At 43.2% G+C, this 19,378-nt stretch overlaps 1 protein-coding gene across 2 annotated transcripts in view; it reads left to right on the forward strand.

Annotated features, from left to right (window-relative positions):
* Positions 1-19,378, forward strand: part of PDE4B (phosphodiesterase 4B) — a 577,622-nt gene that overhangs the window by 91,693 nt on the left and 466,551 nt on the right. For both annotated transcript variants that reach the window (XM_073544721.1, XM_073544720.1), the window contains exons 2-3: positions 11,257-11,356; positions 13,802-14,034. In XM_073544721.1, the coding sequence (XP_073400822.1) occupies positions 11,315-11,356; positions 13,802-14,034 (275 nt within the window). In that variant the 5' untranslated portion in view covers positions 11,257-11,314. The remainder of the gene's footprint in view (positions 1-11,256; positions 11,357-13,801; positions 14,035-19,378) is intronic.

Genomic DNA, 19,378 nt, shown 5'->3' on the forward strand with positions numbered 1-19,378 from the left:
ACTGCTCCTATGTCCAAGAATATAACTACTATAATACTGCTCCTATGTACAAGAATATAACTACTATAATACTACTCCTATGTACAAGAATATAACTACTATAATACTGCTCCTATGTACAAGAATATAACTACTATAATACTGCTTTTATTTTCAAATTAAGGAAATATTATCATTAAATATAATAATGTAGAGTATAATGGATAACCTTTGCTTGTGGCTAGTAGATATTAATGAGCATTTTAGGATATTTTTTCTGTTTTATACAATAAATGCAAGTAAATTTAATCGAATAATGATGCTATTTTAATATTAACATCCTAACTTATACATTGAATTTGTGATTTTTGTTCCTCACTCCAATTACAGTGAAGGTGAGGGCTGCGTGTCCCCTGTCTTACAGGTCAGTGGACAGGATGTGCGTTTTGGTTGTGGGTACCGAACTGTATATTATAGACTCTGCAAATGACTTTGTGCTGTCATTATAATAATCCCCTAAAGACTAATTGGTCTCCGCTCACTTCCAGAAACGTATGATTCTTTCCATTAAAAAGGTAACCTTCTCCCTAGAGACGACTGGTGGAAAATCTCTGCCAATAAGAAACCTGAAGACAGTCGGTCTCAATGGGTCTCACATGGACAATAGAAGGTAGCGGCTCCACTTAGTGCAGAAAAAGGCTTTTTGTATTGCAGATATCAAGCCCAAATATCATTGTTCTAAGATGACAATTGGACACTGGATATGCATTATTTTTCAGCTTTTTTTTTTTATTTTACGTTTAGCAAATTTTTACCTTTTAACACTGCTAAGTTTCTTTCTAATTATATAATCAATCATACTCACTAGCTTATTGATCAAACAATAGTTTCTCTGGTGCTCACTGCCAGTAGAGATGAAGTCATGTTCCCTGGTAAGCTAACAGCTGATGCCTTTGATTGGATCATGATGTCATCCAAGGCAGTTTCAATGACGCCTCATTCAAGTCACTAGTGCTGGATTCACAGGCACACTGCTCAATAATGTTGTATAGTATCTTTCATGCTGCATCTGCTTTTGAATATGTGCTACATAGAGACAGGAGAGCAGGAATCTCTTATTTCTGTGTGTGCAGTGTGAAAGCTAGTCCCCCCCTCCCTCCACACCCAGTAGTTCATGGGCAACTGAAAATTAGAAATGGAGCCTGCAGAGAGGAAAACTATGTGTTATGTTATGTGTTATTCTTCATGTATACACACAGGACAGCTTATCCTGAAAAGTCACCTGAAATGACAGGTGTTTTAATAATGAAACAGGAAACAGTAAGCTCCCCCTAATTGTGTCTGCAGGCAGAGAGAATCTTTCATTTAACTCTCTGTGCAGGGAATATAGCACACTGGGGCAAAGTTACTATTGTAGTTTTACCACATCCAATAGATTTGGTACATAGTCTGCTGCCTTGTCTGCAATAGTAAATCTGCCCTACTGTGTCAGAAAAAATGTGTTTCCTATAAAGATATTATGAAATAAAAGAAAAATGTCAGCAAAATGTACTGCAGATATATTGGTAACTCGAAAGCAATATTCCAGGAGTGTATTTTTTCATCCCTTATTAACCCCTTCACACCGCGGCCAATTTCCGTTTTTGCATTAGCGTTATTTCCTCCCTTGTTCCCAGAGCCATAACTCTTTATTATTCTGTCCACTGTGACAGAGTCGCTGGCATCGTATGTGAATGTAGATACGTGTCATGGTGCATACTGCGGTCAGTGATGTAAAACCAGAGTGTTTTTTCCTCCAGCACGCTAAGTGGTGAGAGGGTTAATAAGAACCTATGTTATGGGCTGGTTTTAGTGGATCTCTATATAGAGGGTGTGGGAGGGGGTCTACCGTATCTCCACATGCAGAGTCCTGCCAGGACCTGTGTGAGGTCAAGGTCTTGTGACCATCACATGGATGTTAAATACCTGACCATGAGAGTTAGTGTGTGTTGTGTATTGGGAGAGCAGGAACTCCCACATAGCTCCTGGAGGAGCTAAGGAATGTGCGGGATGACTGCAGGTGAACCTGCAGAGAAAGGACTCTGGTATACCTTATTTGTTTTGTTTTCCATTAAGCCAGGAAAGCTCTGCTTTTTGTTTTTCTGAACCCTTGCCTTGGTCTATGCTGACCTGGAAAAGCAGCTAAGTGTGTCAACCCCTTACACCACATTGACATACGAGGACTTATTTGTGGCGGAACGAGTTGTATTTTTGTGTGACACCATTCGTTTTTCTACATATTGTACTGGAAAATGGGAAATAAAAATTCCAAGTGCGGTTAAATTGTGAAAAAACGCAATTCTAAATTTTTTTTTGTTGTGAATTATTTTTACGGTGAACATTTTGTGGTAAAGATTACAATATAATATGATTCTCCTTGTCAATATGATTACGGTGATGCCCAACATGTCCAGTTTTTTTTATTATTTTAGTAACAAAAAAGAAAATCTTTAGTTGGCAAAAAAACCAAAATCATAATAATAATTTGTGGGTTCTGTCATCATTTTCCAAGATCTATAACATTTTTATTTTTTGGCAGATGGAGTTGTGTGATGGCTTATTTTTTGTTGGGCAAGACTATTTTTTTTATTAGTACAATTTTGAGGTAGAAGTGACTTTTTGATTGCTTGTTACAGCCTTTTTTGTGGAACTGCGGAGACAAAAAAACTTAATTTTTGCGTTCTTTAATTTTTTTTCGTTTGCAGTGTTTCCAAATATAGTTAATTGTTGTTATATTTTGGTAGACTGGACTTTTCTGATCCCGGAAATACCACATATGTGTATTTTTTTTTCTCTATTTTTGTAATATTTTTAAAAAAGGGGGTGATTTGAACTTTTTTTAAAACTTTTATTTAACTTTTTACTGTTGTTAGTCCCCTTAGGGGACTTGAAGATGCGATAGTCTGATCGCTTGATCTGTATACATAGGAAAAAAATAGAACAACACAATTACAATAAGCGGGTGCACAGCCTCCACAGCAAGCATCCTATACTTGCCTCAATTCTCATAAGAAAAAATGAAGGCAGCACTCCATAGACTTGTAATAAAAATTGCAGTTTTTAATTCAGACCCACAAGTCTATGGAGTGCTGCTTTCATTTTTTCTTTTTTGTTCTATATACAGCAATGTGACCGCATATAGCAGAAATCACAGTCTCCTTTGAAGCTCAACAACAGGCAGGGTTTCAAAGGAACTCAGTAATGACAAGCACAGGGATCATCATAGTCATCAGGATGACTGTGGAAAAATAGTCAGTGTGGGGTGGGATCACTTTAGAAAAGGGGGCAGTATGAGGTGGGATGACTATGGAAAAATGGGCAGTGTACGGTGGGATCACTATGCAAAAGGTACAGGGTGGGATCACTTTCAAAAAGGGGGCAGTGTGTGGTGGGGTAACTATGAAAAAGGCAACAGTGTGGGGTGGCATCACTATGGAAAAAGGGGAAGCCTAGGGTGGGATGGCTAAGGAAAAGGGGCAGCTTGGGGTGGGATCACTATGGAGAAAGGACAGCATGGGCTCACTATGGAGAAGGGACTGCATGGGGTGGGATCACTATGGAGAGGGGACAGCGTGGAGTGGAATCACTATGGAGAAGGGGCAGCATGGGGTGGGATCACTATGGAGAACGGGCAGCGTGGGGTGGGATCACTATGAAGAAGGGGCAGCGTGGGGTGGGATCACTATGGAGAAGGGGCAGTGTGAAGTGGGATTACTATGCAGAAGGGGCAGCATGAGGGGGATCACTATGCAGGAGGGGGCAGCGCAAGGTGCGATCACTGCAGAAGAGGCAGCATGGTGTCACGGGGGCTTAGTTCAACTAAGGCTGAAATACCCGGGGCCCCTGTGGTGTCCCTTTACTAGGGGAAACCCTGTCTGACCCTCAACCCAGGGTTTTTGCTGAAGGTGCAAATGCCTGAGCCTCCGACCTTTCCTTATCTCCTGCTCAGCCCTGCACTTAACCCTCCACCCTCCACCCAGTGAGAAGTCACCACCAAAGCTCCCACACAAATAATGACAGACAGGGAGAACTTAAACTGCACTGCGCCGCACACACACAGGAATAAACAGTAATGTGAACCGGGCACAACTAAACACAAATATGGGAAGGAGAAAGGATAACGACGGATCATACGACACCAGATATGAACCTCTCTCTCTTGAACACCTCCACTCCAGACCGGAACCACTTGGTATGAAACACAAGCTATAATCGGCGACGCCCATAGGCCAGCATGACTATTTAAAGACCGTGGGCGTGACTAACCATCCAACCTGGTCTCCAGCAGGATTAACCCCCGAGAGCCTGAAGATCAGGCCGGCGCCACTGAGGCTATAGTGGCTGGAGGTGGAACTACCTCTGCCTGCCGGATGCTGTGGTGTGAACAGCGTCCGACATGACAGTACCCCGTCTTCTACGAGGGACCCCAGGGCCCTCAAGACTCATAGGACCCGGCTTGTCCGGATGACGACGGTGAAAAGAACTGACCAGCCGATCCGCATGTATGTCTGAGGCTGGAACCCAAGACCTCTCCTCTGGACCATACCCCCGCCAGTGCACCAAATACTGAAGAGTACGGCGTACTACTCGAGAGTCCACTACCTTGGCGACCTCGAACTCTAACTCGCCATCCACCATGACTGGAGGTGGCATCGGCGTTGTGTCCACAGAGCCTACCACCTTTTTCAATAAAGCCCTGTGAAACACGTTGTGTATCTTGTACACTGCGGGAAGTTCCAACCGATAAGCCACTGGGTTAATAATGGCAGAAATCCTAAAAGGCCCAATAAACCTTGGACCCAGTTTTAAAGAAGGGATTTTGAGTTTTATGTTCTTCGTAGCTAACCACACCCATTCACCCACACACAGGTCCGGACCTGGCACGCGTCTACTGTCAGCCACCCGTTTGTACCTGGCACTCATGCTCAACAAACGCTGTTTCACCCGCCTCCAGACTGATGACAATTGGGCTCCTAGCTGATCCTCCTCCGGGACACCCCCGGAGTCACCCTGACGTAAGGTACAAAACTGAGGATGTTGACCGTACACACAAAAGAATGGAGACTCTCCTGATGACTCTTGGCGGTGATTATTTAATGCGAATTCGGCCAGAGGAAGGAAAGTAGACCACTCCTCCTGGTTGTCGGACACAAAGCATCGTAAATACTGTTCTAGATTTTGGTTCATGCGCTCAGTTTGTCCATTAGACTGTGGATGAAACGCCGATGAATGTGACAACTTGATCCCCAACCTTGAGCAAAAAGCTTTCCAAAACCTCGCCACAAATTGCGTACCCCTATCAGATACTATGTCAGATGGTACTCCGTGGAGTCTGACCACCTCCTTCACAAATACCTGAGCCAACGTCTTAGCATTGGGCAAAGAGGACAACGCCACAAAATGCGCCATCTTTGAAAAACGGTCAACCACCACCAGGATGACCGTGTTCCCTGCCGAGGCTGGCAAGTCAGTGATAAAATCCATGGAGATTTCTGTCCATGGCCTATTGGGTACCCCCAGAGGCTGTAGCGTGCCAGCAGGACGGGTTCGGGGTGACTTAGCCCTAGCGCACGTGATGCAAGCTGCCACGTACGAGACCACGTCCTGCCGGATTTTGGGCCACCAGAAACGACGCGATACCAGCTCTAAGGTGCCCTTCACCCCTGGGTGACCAGCCAGTACCGAATCGTGGTGTTCCTTCAACACCTTAGGCCGAAGATGCAGGGGTACAAATGATTTGTTGGCGGGAAGTCCTGGTGGTACCTCCTCTTGGGCCTCGGCAATCTCCGCCTCTACCTCAGTCGTGAGAGCCGAGACCACTACCCCTTTCTGGAGGATGGGTACTGGCTCTTCCCGAGGTTCTCCCCCCGGAAAACACCTAGACAAAGCATCCGCCTTGGTGTTTTTAGCCCCGGGACGGTACGTCACAAGAAAATTGAAACGAGTAAAAAACAATGCCCAGCGAGCCTGCCTAGGAGACAGACGCTTGGCCGACTCCAGGTAGAGCAGATTCTTATGGTCGGTGATAACTGTGACCTGGTGAGCCGCCCCCTCCAAGAAGTGTCGCCATTCCTCAAAAGCCAGTTTGATGGCCAACAACTCCCTGTTGCCGATATCATAATTCCGTTCGGCCGGCGACAACTTCTTGGAGAAGTAGGCGCATGGATGCATCTCGCTCAAGGACGAGCCTTGAGACAGTACTGCCCCCACTCCCACCTCCGACGCATCAACCTCTACCACAAAAGGTTTAGACACGTCTGGTTGCACCAGAATGGGGGCTGAAGCAAAACTATTCTTCAGACGCTCAAATGCACGTATAGCCACCTCAGGCCAGTTCGCCAGATCGGCACCCTTTTTTGTCATGTCCGTGAGCGGTTTGGCGACAGTCGAAAAGTGTTTTATAAATTTCCTATAATAATTCGCAAACCCAAGGAACCGCTGGAGTGCTTTCAGACTCTCCGGCCTCTCCCATTGCAACACCGCTTGCACCTTAGCGGTGTCCATTTTAAAACCAGCTGCGGACACAATATATCCCAAAAAGGGCAACTCCTGGACAAAAAATAAACATTTTTCCAGCTTAGCATAGAGCTGGTTCTCCCGGAGCAACTGTAACACCTGCCTAACATGCTGCAAATGAGTGTCCCGATCGCTAGAATAAATGAGGATATCATCCAGGTATACAATCACAAATCTCCCCAGGACATGAGCAAAGACATCATTAATAAAATGTTGGAAAACGGCAGGCGCGGTGGTCAACCCAAACGGCATAACCAGACTCTCAAAATGACCCTCAGGAGTGTTAAACGCCGTCTTCCACTCATCCCCCTGACGGACCCTTATGAGGTTATACGCCCCCCTGAGGTCCAGCTTGGAAAACCATTTTGCCCCCGCTACCTGGTTGAACAAATCCGGGATCAACGGCATTGGGTAGGGATCACGGATAGTAATCTGGTTTAACTCTCGGAAATCCAGACACGGGCGTAACCCCCCATCTTTCTTCTTAATGAAGAAAAACCCCACGGCTACAGGCGAGGACGAAGGCCGGATGTGACCTTTACTCAGACTCTCCGCGATGTAGTCTTTCAGAGCTTGTCTCTCAGGACCAGAAATATTAAACATCCTGGCCTTAGGTAATTTGGCCCCGGGTTTTAACCTAATAGCACAGTCATAGGCTCTATGTGGAGGCAGTTCTGAGCAACCCTTCTCAGAGAAAACATCCGCGAAATCCTGCAAAGCCTCCGGCAGGCTGGGAGTCACGGCGGACACACATGTGGCCAAGCAATTGTCTTGGCAGAAACCACTCCATTGTACTATGTCCTGAGTTTTCCAATCAATTACCGGGTTGTGCCTGGACAGCCATGGAAAACCCAGGACCATTTGAGCTGGGAGATTACGGAGGACCCTACATGTAACCGACTCAGAATGTAGGACCCCAATGTGGAGTTTCACCTCTGCCACAAACTCAGTAATCTCCCCTTGAGGGAGGGGAACAGCATTAATGGTCACCACCTGTATGGGGTGAGGAAGTTTTTCAATCTTAAACCCGGCGGTGTGTGCAAACTCCTCATCTATGAGATTGGTGGCGGAACCGCTATCCACGAACACTGATATAGGTAGCTCTCTGCCGGCGACAATAACCTTGGCAGGGAGCATACATTGAGATACCATCATGGAGGATATGCATACGCTCAGTTGGGTCTCCTCCATACCCTCTGAGCTTAACAGTTTTCCGCCGGTGTGACCCTCTTAGGTAGTACCGGGCAAACGTTAACATAATGACCACCTTTACCACAGTAGAAACATGCTCCAGACTTCCGGACTCCCGGAGCGCGAGGCTGAACCTGTGCCACGCCAGCAATCTGCATAGGTTCAAGGGACTCATCTACTTCAACCACACCTGCACCTCTGTTTTCCCCCAGAGGTAGCGTCTCCTGTGCCCCCTGACGAAAACGGCGATCAATACGTATCACCAAACTCATGGCAGACTCCAATGATGCCGGAGTCTCATACATCAGGAGGGCTTGTTTCACCCTCCCTGATACCCCATGAATAAACTGGCTCCGCAGTGCTGGGTCATTCCACTGTGTGTCTACAGCCCAGCGGCGAAATTCCGAACAATAGTCTTCTGCCAAGCGCTCCCCCTGGCGGAGGGCGCGGATTTTAGATTCCGCTAGAGCCAGTCGGTCAGGGTCATCGTAAATGAGCCCGAGGGCAGAAAAAACATTATCGACCGAATGAAATGTAGCAGAGTCAGGTGGTAAGGAAAATGCCCATGCTTGGGGGTCACCACTCAGTAATGACAACACCAGCCCTACTCGCTGGGCCTCATTACCTGAGGATATTGGCCGCATGCGGAAGTATAATTTGCAGGCCTCCCGAAATACAACAAATTTGCGGCGATCGCCTGAAAATCGTTCTGGCAGCGGAAACTTCGGCTCTGCACCGATACCTGCAGATGCCGTTTGCACCTTTGCTACTACCAGGCCCTGCTGCTGAACTGCCCCATTCAACTCGGAGACCTGTATGGACAGCGCCGCCAACTGGCGGGTTATGGAATCTAATGGATCCATGGACTCCTGAAAAAATGTGGGCCGATTATAATGTCACGGGGGCTTAGTTCAACTAAGGCTGAAATACCCGGGGCCCCTGTGGTGTCCCTTTACTAGGGGAAACCCTGTCTGACCCTCAACCCAGGGTTTTTGCTGAAGGTGCAAATGCCTGAGCCTCCGACCTTTCCTTATCTCCTGCTCAGCCCTGCACTTAACCCTCCACCCTCCACCCAGTGAGAAGTCACCACCAAAGCTCACACACAAATAATGACAGACAGGGAGAACTTAAACTGCACTGCGCCGCACACACACAGGAATAAACAGTAATGTGAACCGGGCACAACTAAACACAAATATGGGAAGGAGAAAGGATAACGACGGATCATACGACACCAGATATGAATCTCTCTCTCTTGAACACCTCCACTCCAGACCGGAACCACTTGGTATGAAACACAAGCTATAATCGGCGACGCCCATAGGCCAGCATGACTATTTAAAGACCGTGGGCGTGACTAACCATCCAACCTGGTCTCCAGCAGGATTAACCCCCGAGAGCCTGAAGATCAGGCCGGCGCCACTGAGGCTATAGTGGCTGGAGGTGGAACTACCTCTGCCTGCCGGATGCTGTGGTGTGAACAGCGTCCGACATGACACATGGGCTGGGATCACTATGGAGAAGGTGCAGCAGGAAGTGGGATTACTATGGAGAATGGGCAGTGTGGGGTGGGCTCAATATGTAGGAGTAGCCTTGGAGTTTCAGTATGTGTAAATGGGGAGTGTCCCCATTATAGAGAAGGCTAATGTGACAGTTCAAAGAGGAGGCAGCATGGGGTGGGGACAGTGTGGAGATCGTAGCTCATAAGTGAGGAGGGTGAGATGGGTAGAACTCATATGGGGGATCGCGTGGTGGTCATAGTATATAAGGGGGGACATGTGGTGGTCATAGTATATAAAGGTGATGTATTCATGTACTGATGGTGGATCTTGTGATGTACTGACAGTGGTTCTGGTGATGTATTCGTGTACTGCTGGTGGATTTGGTAATGTACTCATGTACTGATCATTAGTTCTGGTTATGTATTTATGTACTGATAATAGAACCGGTATTGTCATTGTGTACTGATGGTGGTTCTGGTGAATTATCAATGTAGATGTTGTAATCTTTAATTTATTAGACATTATACACTGCAGCAAATATACAGTATCTTGTCTTTTTAGAGTTTATTTAGAACTTTTTCAGGTGGGTAGCCGAACAGATTCACCTGAAAAAAAATGTTGTGTACAAGTACACATGCCCTTATTCTGACTTACCTGTAGGGGGCGTGGGGTTTGTATGTTCTCCCCGTGTTTTTGTGGGTTTGCTCTGGGTACTCCGGTTTCCTCCCATACTCCAAAGACATACTGAGAGGGAATCTTGATTGTGAGCCCCATCGTGGACAGTGACGATAATGTGTGCAAACTGTAAAGTGCTGCGGAATATGTTGGCACTATATAAATAAAAGATGATTATTATTATTACCTAGGGCAGCATGAACACCAAATACTGCCCTGACCACAGACCACATCAAAGTGGAATGTCCAGCAATACGAAGAGACCAAAAAAGCCAAACGGTACATTTTTTTTTTAATGAAACAAAATTAAAAAACGATTTTTTAGACTCAAATTTATGCATAAAAAAAGTCTCCAAAGGTGAACAACAACTTTTGTGCAAAAATCAATGCTGCAATGTGATTGGGTGTAATTTTTCTTCTAGATACTTTGACTTCTGCCATTAGATAGGAGCAAGAGCAACTTGATGAGACGTTGCCCCCTCTTTAAAGTAATTGCCGTTATGAGAAATCTAATCTGCATTAAGAGAACTAATGAAAGTAACTAAAATTAATAAGAGACCTGCTCTGCAAATTGCTACAAAGTACGAAGTAAACCTAACTGCTATTATAGAGCATGTTAGTCCTATTCTAAAGTTCTCTGTAACATGTGTGACCCTGAAATGCTTACAAGAAATTTTCCCACGGATGTAAAGCTGTATATTTAAGCCTCAACCTCTGTGGACTGTAGAAGAAGATTAAGCCTGTAGATTCAGTGAATTTTACAGTTTGAAAGCACAAATTATGAATGTGATTACTTGTTCAGAGAAGGATAATTCACCAGTATAAAAAAAAATTCAAAATATTATGTTATAAAAAATGTTGTACCCCTTCTATGGTATGTAATGACTAAAATACAGTATGTTGTAATCTTCAAAGCTCCCCCTAGTGGTAACTCAAGGTAGAAGCAATCATATCTATAAAAGACACAAAGCATCTGCCCTACTAAGGTGGTAGTGACTCCCCTTATACATTGCAGAGTTGAATCCGACCTTTTATATAAACAAAACTTTTTGAGGTCTCAGACAAGAACCATGATGTTCCAAACTTTCATTTCACTGCATGCTGTAGTGACAAGTCGGTCGATGAGGGCAGGAATTAATGACCTGACTGGTGTCATGGTAAGGGGTGCAGGGCCTTAGATCCACATTTTACATCTGATTACCAAATACAGTTAACTTTAAATTAATGTAGTCCTTTGTCCTCTGTGGTCTAGGAACACAATTTGGCCACAGAGTTGCTGTTGCTCGTGAACGACAAAGGTCCCTTTCCAAGCTTCATGGATGGAATATCCAGGATTTTTCTTTTTTTCCTTCAGGCTCACCGCATACAGACATCAATTTTTCTGACTGTTGAAACGTCACCTGGACATTAAAATGAAGAAAAGTAGGAGTGTAATGACGGTCACAACGGAGGAGGTAAGTCCTTACTTGATCATAGAATCATAATCTTTTATCATGTCTTATTAAAAGCTATGGATACCTTTTAGACATATAAATAATTGTCTTAAATATTTTAGTGGTCACACGTATTTAATAAAATTGCCCTAAAATTCAATCTGCAATCTTCTTTCCTTCATTTATTTTCAGACACCCTGATATGCAGTTTGCAGCCTGATCCAGGTTTCAGATTTTTGTTTGTAGGAGTATCTCTCCCTGTAATATAGGCTGGATGCAAGCTCTGAATGTTTCTGCTAGTATTATAGGCTGGATGTGAGCACTATTTGTCCCTCTCATTAATGTAGGCTGAATGTGAGGTCTGTGTGTCTCTCCTGGTAATATAGGCTGGATGTGAGGTCTGTGTCTCTCTCTCAGTAATATAGGCTGGATGTGAGGTCTGTGTGTCTCTCCCTGTAATATAAGTTAGATGTGGGCTCCATTTTGTCTCCCCCAATAATATAGGCTGGATGAGAGCTATACTTGTTCCACTCGGTAATGTAAACTGAATGTGATGTCTGCTTGTCTTGTCTGTCTTTCTCTCCTGGTACTATAGGATGGATGTGAATTCGATTTTTCTCACTAACATAAGCTGGATGTGCGCTCAGTGTGCCTTTCTCAGTAATTTAGGCTGGATATGATCTGTGTGTATATCCAGGATACTAATGCCTTCACTTGCTTTCATGTATAAGCACAGCTCCAAAGCTGCTTATATTTACTTTTCATGTGCCTTCCTTCTTCCATTTAGCCAGATCTCTGTTCTCTTCATAAAACTTTAGATACATCCCCCCCTCTGTACACTGAAGATCTGTGTACAACCCCCTCCCTGCTGTCATCTCTAATAATGAGAGGAGGGTGCAAGGACCAGGGAGTAGTAGGACCAGAAGCTCTGACAAATTTGCATAGTTTTTGCTGATCAATAAGGTAAAGGACTTACAGACCCTCTGCAGCAGCAAAATAGTAGAACATTTTTAATGAAAACTATTTAGAAAGTTGCTTTACTTTGAGTTAAGGGAAAAAAATAGCATTCAACAAAGGTGTACACATGACCTTTTAAAAGGAATCTGTCACCCCTGGGATGTATATGACCTATTAATATGGGCATACAGGTGATAGAAATGTTACACTAGTCCTCCTACCTGTCCGTATGCCTCATACTAATGGTCTTGATGCTGAGAAATGTTCTATTCTTTCTGTATGCTAATGATTTCTTCCAGGCTCCGGGACGTGCGGTGCCTGGAAGAAAGCCCTGCCTCCTGTCTTCATTGTAAGGCACACAACATATAAAAATACAGTCCGCACAAATGTTTCATTAACAGTGATCCGTATGTCATCCGATTGGAATGCGAGCCTGCGATTTTCTCGCATCTAAGCATCCGTGTGACATCCGTATGACGAGATTTTCTCGCCGGCTTGCAAACTGAACATAATGGATCCCAATGACAGGTTAAATCCCAATGAAAAGTTAAAACACAAACGAAAGAATAGATATATATATATATATATATATATATATATATATATATATACACAAAATCCAGAAATAGAAGGCGAGCGCACCATCACAATAGTCCACACATCCGAACCATCATACGTGTATGAAAGAGACGCAGCCGGCAATACAACTGTTTTACCCTTAGGTGCACATTCATGGAATATAAGCTAATCCACATAGCAAAAAATAGTAGAATAGTAGAAAAAGAACGGCACTCACCGGGTAGTGTAGTCAAGGCTTTATTATAAAAGCATATCAGCGGGAGAACGGGTGCAAAAAGGAGATAGCAACGACGATCGTTTCGTGCTGCAAAGGCGCTTCCACAGATTACATTTACTTATATATACATACCATAATAGCTGCTAAATCAATTGCCGGCTTCTGTAAAATTATTACAGAACCCGACATAAAATGACACATGATTTACATACAGTAAACCATTTCATTGCTTTTAGTTTCTTATATGTCTTTGCCGAATAATTAGATTAGTGGGTGTGTGTAAAATTTGGGACATGTAGGTGTTAAATTAACGGGTAAATTAATTGAAAAAAATTGTGTGGGCTCCCACTGTATTTTCTCTGCCAGAGAGGGAAAGCCAGCGAGTGAGGGCGTATATTAATAGCCTAGAGAGGGACCATGGTTATTGCCCCCCGGCTACAAACATCTGCCCCCAGCCACCCCAGAAAAGGCGCATCTATAACATGTAAAATTAATTGTACGATTGATAAAAATGGTGGGCAATGGACACCATAACGTCTACTATGTTCTATTTTAGTATCAATTATTTTGGCAGGAAAATATGCATGCTGTGTTATACCATACAGTTGTTCATGTAAAACTCTAAACATAAAACACATATGTTACCATGTCTTTATCTGAGAGGTATATTCTCTTAAATAGATATCTATAATAATATTTTTTTTTTAATGCAGAACGCAAAGGATTTATCAGATTGTTTCCTGAGCAAATCTTACAGCTCCTATGGTTATAACATTGGAATAGACTTATGGAAAGGAAAACGGTTCTGCTCTGGGACACTACAATTACCCCCTCTGCACCAGAGGCAGGTCCGGAGGGCAAAGACCCCAGATTACATTAACAGGCCCACCACCTTACCCCTTTTTCCACTACCAAGAATCGCTGTAACGCCGGTGGAGATTGACAGGTAAACAAAATACCATTATCTAAAATGCCATTATCTAAATAGCAGAATTATCATTGCAGATTTTTGAACCATGCATCCTGTGTCACCATCACCCCAAATATGTTTATACTGATCTCTGTCTGACACTTTTTAAATGATAAATTTGTGCTGGCCTACAGTCACCACTAGAGGGCGCTCATTGAATACATTTATTATAAAGTTCCATGTATAAATAGTATGCAGTAAACTCATATGGTGACTGCATGCAATGAAAATTTAACTTACATGTTTGTACATGAAATTTGTAACATTGACCAAAGGGTTAATATTTGTTTTTGGAAGCTGGATTTTTTTCCCTTTCTTTTTGTTAATATTTTATTGCCTTTTGTGTATTAATCTGAGTTCTATAACATTTGTTTGAGTAAAGAAATAGAAATGACCACGTTGGGAAGCGGATCGGATATATCTCCCTGTATGATTGTATCAACACGTTCTGTACTTCTATCTTTATTGAAATATGTTTAACGGTTGACACTCGAGTGTGAACGGGCGGTAAACAGATGGCAAAACTTCTGTTGAAATTTTCGAGGACAAGATAAATGTACGCTGTGCAGATGAGGAACAAAAACAAGTAAACTGCATTTATAGAACGTCTTATTTAATTTTGTGCTTTTTTTCATGATCTCCACTCTTATTTCCCATCATATAGCTAAATATGTAGTTTCCATCATTGTGCATAGAGTTTGTATTCGCCACATCTTGAACACCGAAATCTCCAGATGCCAAAAACGCAGCTCTGATCGCTGATTGTATTTTCTTATCTTGCCAGTTAATTAAGAGGGTTGTCACACTGGCATCTATTCATGGCACAGATCAGAAAAATAGCAATACTTGCAATTTACGTGCATTAAAATACGAACAAGTGGAGAATGATATTTACTTAGGCCGGTTTCACACATCAGTGGCTCCAGTACATGTGGTGACAGTTTTCTCACGTACCGGAGACACTGACGCACAACTACTAATTGAAATGAATGGGTCTTTGTACATGTCAGCGTATTTTCATAGACTGTGTGTCCGTGTGCAAAACACGCTGACATGTCTGTTTTTGAGCAACAGCACGGATCACACGGACCCATACAAGTCAAAGGGTCCGTGTAAACACGTACCGCACACGGATGGCGTCCGTGTGCCGTCTGTGTGCCATCCGTGTGCATTTTAAGTCATAGGTTTAACATTGAAACAAATTGTTTCAATACACGGACAGCATACGGACAGCACACGGATCACACATGGATGGTGCACACGGATGTCACACCAATGTGACAAATTGACACACGGATATCTCCAGTACCGTTTTTTCTGGTACCGAAAATATCAGGACATGTGAAACTGGCCTTATACAGTATGGTGCCACAGGTGTGTAGAGCACACAGCATTGTGAACATCCACCCGCTAAACCAAATGCTGCTAGACACACATGCTCAGTCATTCGCCCTATAGTTTTTACATAGTGATCCTCTGCTCAATGCAGAGCAGCCAGTAGAAATAGCTTTTGGCCTGCTTATCAGGAGAGGGACAGATCCTGCGCAGTACAACTCTTTTCACTGCTCTAGACTGCATGGTAGAAATATGATATAATTCTCTGTATGTTAACTTACTGGGGACTATATTTACAGCTGCCAGCAGGGGAAGGAGACCAATTAATCAGATTACTAAGGACTATGTTTACAGCTTTAATGGGGGGTATGTGTACACTTGGCGGATTGGGCTCAGGAATTTCCTGAGCGGATTCTGCATCTCTTGCCAGAAAACGCATATAGAAATCCGCGTGCTTTTTGCGGATTTTTTGCGTTTTTTGTGCTGACTTAGTGCAGATTTGTTGCAGATTGGCATGCGTTTTTTTTTTTACCCTTGCGGATTTCATTAATTCAATGGGTGTAAAACGCATGCGGATCCGCAAAAAGAATTGACATGCTGCGGAAAATAAACCACTGCGGATTCCGTGCGGAATTTTCCACAGCATGTGCACAGCAATTTTTTTTTCTCATTGAATAACATTGTTTCATCTCACACTTGCGGATCTGCAGCGATTCTGCGCGGAAAATCTGCTGCGGATCTGCAAGAAAACAGCAACGTGGGCACATACCCTTACACTGAATTTTATTTATTGCTGCTAGAGAGGAAATACAAATTAGGCCGGCGGGGTCACACTAAACAACGCAAAATACGGTCAGTATTTTACATGCGTAATACGGATGAATGGCCCCTAAACAGTGCTCCATATGTCATCCGTAATCAAGGTGTGGTTGCGTATTTTGCGCATGTAAGCATCCGTATGGAATCCGTATGGCATCCGTATGGCGAGATTTTCTCGCAGGCTTGCAAAATGGACATATAATGGAGCCCTATGACAGGGTTTCTAACAGAAACCAAAGAATAGATATAGACACATAGAATGCATGTGTGTGTGTATATATATGTGTATATATATATATATATATATAATGTATGTATTCTATGTGTCTATATCTATTCTTTCGTTTCTTTATTAAACCTGTCAGTGTGAGTTTACTGTATAGTGCACTGAATTGCCGGCTTTGCTAAGACACCGGGTGCGTATTTCTCGCAAGTCACATGTGTGGTCCGTGTGTAATCCGTATTTTTTGCGCACCCATAGACTTGCATTGGCGTATTACGGCCGTAGTACGCTGACAATCGCAGCATGCTGCGATTGGCACGGAGCGTAGAATACGGATGAGAAATATACGGCTGGTGCAAGGGACCCCATAGAGAATCATTGGTCCGTGTGTAATGCGTGCTTTTAGCGCCTCTCACTCGGCCGTATTCCTCGCTAGTGTGACCCCGGCCTTAGCAAGAAACTTCTTGTTAACTATATTTACAGCTGCCAGATGAGAAAGGAGACTGACTGATGATAATGCACAGAAGAGTAAAAGACATATAGGGCCCGATTCATCATTTGTAGGTTTTTTTCTTTTAAAGACCTCTTTCTTTTTTGCATTGTGCTATTTTTTTTGCCCATTTTAGCTCCCAATTCTTCAAAATGGCGCATGTGGGGTCATGATTTTTTTGCAAAATCAAAAAGTAACTTTTATTTTTGTCTTATACCTTTTTTGTTCCTTTTTACAGCAAAAAGCTGCATCTTCCACTAAAATCTTGCATTCATCTATAATATTTACACAAAAATTTCTGTTGTAAAAAAAAAATACTCTGAGGGTATGTGCCGGCGATCCGGAACTGGCAGTGCTCTTTGGACGCAGCAAATGTTTGCTGCGTCCAAAGTGCTGCCGTCTATTGAACGCAGGTGAATCTGCATGTGTTCACTGAACTGTGGTGATTCACTGCATCCAATAGATTGTATGGGTGAAATTTCTCTTGCAGAGAGTCACATCTCCACATGAGAAATTGACATGCTGCGGTCTGGAGAGACGCGCTGCATGTCCGTCTCTGTGGATGAGCCATGAGCACAAGTACTCAGCGCCCAACCCACAGTGTTTACTCAACGCCTGCACATACCCTAAGGAGCAGGACTGGAGTACATTTGTGCAAACATTTAGAAATGTGCAGGGCTCCCCTGTCCCGATGAGCGACATTGTTAACAATCATAGAGATCTCAAATATGCTAATATCATATCATCCGTACGTGACTTATAGTTTCTAGAAACATAAGCCTGTGTGACATCTGTAGACAACTCAAGTGGGAATATTAATCTCTCCTGGCAGAGAGGTCAGTAGATTTGGGATATTTGATCAGGTAAAAGGAACGTTATATTAGCAAACTGCTATTTTCTGAGAAGTTAGGGTATTTTGTATTCTGGCATCTGCACACAAGGGGGCAGCATATAACCTCTATATACTGGGTGCAGTATGTAAGTATCTTGGCACAACCCAGGAATGCCTTTCTTAGTTTATGTTACTGGGATGATACCTTTTCTTTACAGAATTATAAATGTAAAATCCTAAAACCCTGTTTTCTTTTCAGAATCCATATATAGTACTTATAGTATATGTTTCAATCTAAGAGGCAGAGAAGCCAAAAACTTTGCAAACTAGCCAGCCCATTTCACTATGTGACCAGATTTCCATGCAGCCAGTGCTTGTATGTCAAAAGCACATATTTAACTGGTGATACTCCTCTTGTAAATGTAATAATCTTGAAAATGAAGGGGCTGCTGCACTAATTTAGCTTTGTCTCCCGTTAACTATTTTCTCCGCACAGCGCCGCTCAGTCCACCTGCTGTGGAGGAGAAATGCACAACAGCTCAATTCAAGTAAATGGAGAAAGATTGAATGGAGGCGTAATGGCTCTATAGTGATATGTGAGGTTATATACAGTATACTGGCTGTGGTGATGTGTGAGGTTCTATACAGAACGCTGGCTCTATGGTGATGTGTGAGGTTATATACAGTATACTGGCTCTATGGTGATGTGTGAGGTTATATACAGTATACTGGCTCTATGGTGATGTGTGAGGTTATATACAGTATACTGGTGATGTGTGAGGTTATATACAGTATACTGGCTCTATGGTGATGTGTGAGGTTATATACAGTATACTGGTGATGTGTGAGGTTATATACAGTATACTGGCTCTATGGTGATGTGTGAGGTTATATACAGTATACTGGCTCTATGGTGATGTGTGAGGTTATATACAGTATACTGGCTCTATGGTGATGTGTGAGGTTATATACAGTATACTGGCTCTATGGTGATGTGAGAGGTTATATACAGTATACTGGCTCTATTGTGATGTGTGAGGTTATATACAGTATACTGGCTATATGGTGATGTGTGAGGTTATATACAGTATACTGGCTATATGGTGATGTGTGAGGTTATATACAGTATACTGGCTATATGGTGATGTGTGAGGTTATATACAGTATACTGGCTCTATAGTGATGTGTGAGGTTATATACAGTATACTGGCTCTATAGTGATGTGTGAGGTTATATACAGTATACTGGCTCTATAGTGATGTGTGAGGTTATATACAGTATACTGGCTCTATGGTGATGTGTGAGGTTATATACAGTATACTGGCTCTATGGTGATGTGTGAGGTTATATACAGTATACTTGCTCTATAGTGATGTGTGAGGTTATATACAGTATACTGGCTATATGGTGATGTGTGAGGTTATATACAGTATACTGGCTATATGGTGATGTGTGAGGTTATATACAGTATACTGGCTCTATGGTGATGTGAGAGGTTATATACAGTATACTGGCTCTATTGTGATGTGTGAGGTTATATACAGTATACTGGCTATATGGTGATGTGTGAGGTTATATACAGTATACTGGCTCTATGGTGATGTGTGAGGTTATATACACT

Source organism: Dendrobates tinctorius, unplaced genomic scaffold, assembly GCF_039654945.1.
Source record: "Dendrobates tinctorius isolate UK_male_01 unplaced genomic scaffold, ASM3965494v1 ptg000138l, whole genome shotgun sequence".
Taxonomy (NCBI): domain Eukaryota; kingdom Metazoa; phylum Chordata; class Amphibia; order Anura; family Dendrobatidae; genus Dendrobates; species Dendrobates tinctorius.